The sequence below is a fragment of the Otolemur garnettii genome, unplaced genomic scaffold (genome assembly GCF_000181295.1).
Source record: "Otolemur garnettii isolate 467f Iridium unplaced genomic scaffold, OtoGar3 scaffold00177, whole genome shotgun sequence".
Lineage (NCBI taxonomy): Eukaryota > Metazoa > Chordata > Mammalia > Primates > Galagidae > Otolemur > Otolemur garnettii.
Window position 1 is genome coordinate 23,127 of NW_003852572.1, and position 4,590 is coordinate 27,716.

The 4,590-nt window shown below is 46.6% G+C and overlaps 1 protein-coding gene across 1 annotated transcript; it reads left to right on the forward strand.

Annotated features, from left to right (window-relative positions):
* Nucleotides 1–1,843: 1,843 nt before the first annotated feature.
* On the forward strand, nucleotides 1,844–3,250 carry TRIM60 (tripartite motif containing 60). Its single transcript, XM_003800486.1, has one exon. It carries the CDS (start codon nucleotides 1,844–1,846, stop codon nucleotides 3,248–3,250), a length of 1,407 nt encoding a protein of 468 aa, XP_003800534.1.
* The last annotated feature ends 1,340 nt before the right edge of the window (nucleotides 3,251–4,590 follow it).

Below are 4,590 nucleotides of genomic sequence, written 5' to 3' on the forward strand. Positions count from 1 at the left end.
CCTCAGTAGAGTGCTGTGGCGTCACAGCTCACAGCAACCTCAAACTCTTGGCTCAAGTGATTCTTGCCTCAGCCTCCCAAGTAGCTGGGACTACAGGCACCCACCACAGCCCAGTTATTTTTAGAGACAGGTCTCACTCTGGCTGAGGCTGGTCTTGAACCTGTGAGCTCAGGCAATCCAACCACCCTGGCCTCCCAGAGTGCTAGGATTACAGGTGTGAGCCACCACGCCTGGCCTCCAAATACCTTTTAAATATTTTGTAGAGACAGGGTCTCACTGTGTTGCCCGGGCTGGTCTCCAACTCCTGGCCTGAAGCAATCTCCAAACTTGGCTCTCAAAGGTCTGAGAGTATAGGAATGAGTCATAGCACCCAATCTCAAGTTTTGTTTATATTATTCTAGATGTATGTTCTATCAGTAGTGTTCTACCTTTTTTTCTGTGTGTGTGTGTATGCCCTATATTGAAAGAAGAGTTTTCTGGGGCCACACATGAAAAACACAAACACTAATGAAAGCTGATGAACAAAAAGAGGTTGAGAGGCCAGGCGTGGTGACTCACTCCTGTAATCCCAGCACTTGGGAGGCCGAGGCAGGTGGATAGCGTGAGCTCAGGAGTTCAAGACCAGCCTGAGCAAGAGTGACAACCTATTTCTAAAAGATAGCTGGTGTCAGCTCGGTGCCTATAGCTCAGCAGCTAAGGTACCAGCCACATACATCAGAGCTGGAGGGTGCAAATCCAGCCTGGGCCTGCCAACCAGTGACAACTACAATCAAAAAAATAGCCAGGTGTTGTGGCAGGTACCTGTAGTCCCAGATACTTGGGAGGCTGAGGCAAGAGAATCACATAAGCCCAGGAGTTTGAAGTTGCTGTGAGCCGTGATGCCACAAGACTCTACTCAGGGCAACATAGTGAAACTCTGTCTCAAAAAGAAAAACGTTTGTGTTTAATTTTTGCAATATCTGACACCACAGATAACAGTCCTCAGAAAATCTGCATGAGGCCCTTGAGCCATAGGTTGGGCACCCTTGTTTTACCTCCTGTGTTTCTTTTCACAAATATATCTTCAGGCCATATTCAGCTATGTAGAGAAGCAAGGCTGAAAATAACAAACCAAAGTTGGCAAATGCAAATTTGGGGCTGTTCGAAATAGCTTATTTTAAGCGCCCAAACTAATGAGGATGTTCCTTAAGTTCTCCTATATTCTCATAAGACCAAAGTTTAAAGGGAGATTATTGTCCTTATTTACCTGATAACAAGGATTTGGGATATAAAATTAATTTCCCCAAGTGACATAGTTAGGTAACAAAGGCTTTGTTCTAGTACGCATGTGGTGTGTGCCCCAGAGTCCAGCCAATACCAGCCCCTGGGAGGGGTGCCCGGCAGGTGGCCCAGATGTGGGGCTGTGGGTGCCAGGTGGTGGAGGGTGGGCATGAGAGACAGGGAGAGCAATCCATGCTTTACTGCAATACAGTCCAGGGGAGGACCACTTGCAACAAATTTGGGACATGGCTTCATTTGTTTTCTTTTAAGGAAAGATCTTCTTACCCCCAGCAATTAATGACTGAGGCACAGGCTGTGTTCCTTGGATGCTGCTCATGCTGCTCAGCATGGCTTGATTCTCTGGGAGCAGCCCTGGGCTAGACAGGCAGCTAGAATTGAAGGGTCTGAAGACTCAAAGGACTTTTCAAGCGCTATCCCCAATATGAGAAACTAGAGGGCTTGTGGTGAGGTCTTCAGCTGCCTCCAGGAAGGACGTGTGAACTGAGGCCATTTCTGCTGCTCACTGCAGAGCCCCAGCTCCTGAAGAAAGCCCCTCTCTGTCCAGACCTTCACTTACAGCCCAATGGCGGTGGCAGCAGCTGTGGCAGGATTCCAAGCAGAAGCCAAGTGCCCCATCTGTCTGGATTACCTGAGAGACCCAGTTACCATCGAATGTGGGCACAACTTCTGTCGCTCCTGCATCCAACAGTCCTGGGCAGATCTACAGGACAGTTTCCCTTGCCCTGTCTGTCGTCACCAATGCCAAGAGGGGCACTTCCGGAGCAACACCCAGCTGGGGAGGATGATTGAAATTGCCAAGCTGCTGCACACACCCCAAAGCAATAAAAAGAGGCAGGAAGAAACACCTTTGTGTGAAAAGCACAGCCAGGTCCTGAATGTTTTCTGTGAGGAGGACCTGGCGGTGTTGTGTTCCCTGTGCACTGAGGCCCCTGAGCACCAGGCCCACCACGTGAGGCCCATCGAGGAGGCTGCCTCTCATCACAGGAGAAGACTCCGCAGTTATATGCCATCCCTGAAGAAACAATTGGTAGACCTTCAAAAATTAATAAGCAGTCAAAGAAAAAAACCCTTAGAACTGAGAGCAATGGTAGAAAACCAAAGGCAAGAATTATCCTCTGAATTTGAGCACCTGAACCAGTTTTTAGAACGTGAACAACATGCAGTTTTCTCCAGGTTAGCTGAAGAAGAGGAGGACATTCAACAGAAACTCAGTGCAAACATAACAGAATTCACAAACTATGTTGCCACACTCAAAAGTCAATTAAGCAAAGTAGAAGAGCTCAGTGTTCTGTCTGAAGTGGAACTGCTCTCACAAATCAAAACTTTTTACAGGTCTGAAAATGAGGTCAGCCCATTAGTCTTCTCAATTCACTTAAAGAAAGAAGGCTGCAGTTTTCCTCCCCAGTATTCTGCTCTTCAGAGAATTATAAAGAAATTTAAAGTAGATGTGATTCTAGACCCTGAAACAGCACATCCTAACCTGATTATCTCTGAAGATAAAAAATGTGTGAGATTTACAAAGAAAAAACAAAAGGTTCCTGATTTTCCCCAAAGATTTACAGTCAAACCGGTTGTCCTGGGTTTTCCATATTTCTATTCTGGCAGGCATTTCTGGAAAGTGGAAGTGGGAGACCAGTCTGAATGGGCTATTGGGGTTTGCAAGGACTCTCTTCCCACAAAGACAAGGAAACCACCATCACCCCGGCAGGGATGCTGGAGCATTCAGCTGCGGGATGGTGGCTATGATGCTCCAGGAGCTGTTCCAACCCCGTTACAGTTAGAAGTGGAAGCCAGAGGCATTGGCGTTTTCCTGGACTATGAGCTGGGTGAGATCTCATTCTACAACATGACTGAGAAATCTCACATCTGTACTTACAGTGACACTTTTAGTGAACCTCTTCGGCCTTATTTCCGTGTAGGACCTACTTCAAAACCTCTCAAGATCTGTACAGAAACAGACTGTGAATGAAAACTCTCCTGAGAGGCTGAACCATTTTACTAGTTGTTTTGTTGTTGTTGTTGTTTTCCAATGGAAGGTACGTAGACTACAGTATTAATATATCTGTAAAATCTAATCCCTACAATTTTTTCCTTGATAGTTTCAACACTCCAAGAACATTTTTTTTTTTTTTCCAGTTTTTGGCCAGGCCTGCGTTTGAACCCGCCACCTCAGGCATATCAGCATACGGGACCAGTGCGCTACCTTTTGAGCCACAGGTGCCGCCCTATTTCTTTTTTTTTAAGAGACAGAGTCTCACTTTGTTGCCCTCAGTAGAGTGCTGTGGCGTCATAGCTCACAGCAACCTCCAGCTCTTGGGCTTAGGTGACTCTCTTGCCTCAGCCTCCCGAGTAGCTGGGACTACAGGTGCCTGCAATAACACCCAGCTATTTTTTTGTTGCAGTTTGGCCAGGGTTGGGTTTGAATCCACCACCCTTGGTATATGGGGCCGATACCCTACTCACTAAGCCACAGCCACTGCCCAACACTCCAAACACTCCAAACACTCCAATAACTTGTTTTGTTTTGTTTTTGTCTTTTTTTTTTTTTTTTTTGGAGACAGCCTCAAGCTGTTGCCTTGGGTAGAGTACCACAACGCCCAGTTATTTTTTGGTTGTAGTTGTCATTGTTTGGCAGGCTTGGGCTGGATTCGAACCCGCCAGCTTTGGTGTATGTGGCTGGTGCCTTAGCCGCTTGAGCTACAGGCATGGAGCTCATTTTGTTGTTGTTGTTGTTTTGAGACAGAGTTTCACTTTTTTGCCCTTGGTAGAGTGCTGTGGTGTCACAGTTCACAGCAACCTGAAACTCCTGGGATCAAGCGATTCTCTTGCCTCAGCCTTCCAAGTAGCTGGGACTACAGGTACCCACCACAATGCCCAGCTATTTTTAGAGATGAGGTCTCTCACTGGCTCAGGCTCGTCTTGAACCTGTGAGCTCAGGAAATCCACCTGCCTTGGCCTCCCAGAGTACTAGGATTACAGATATGAGCCATGTCACCCAGCCTTGTTTTGGTTTTTTGTTTTTGAGACAGGATCTTGCTATGTCATAGCAAGAGTCATCATAGCTCATAGCAAGAGTCATCATAGCTCATAGCAACCTCAAACTCCTGGGCTCAAATGATTCTTCTGCCTCAGTCAATGGAGCAGCTAGGATTACAGGTATGCACCACCATGACCAACCTCAAGAAGAAAGTTTTATTCTGTTCCAGCAACTATCATGGGGGTTACCTATCATGTGTGGCCTTGGCACAGTGCATTGCTAAGTTTGATTGTAATTTGGTTCTGTTTGTGAGAAAGTGCAGATAGAAGTTT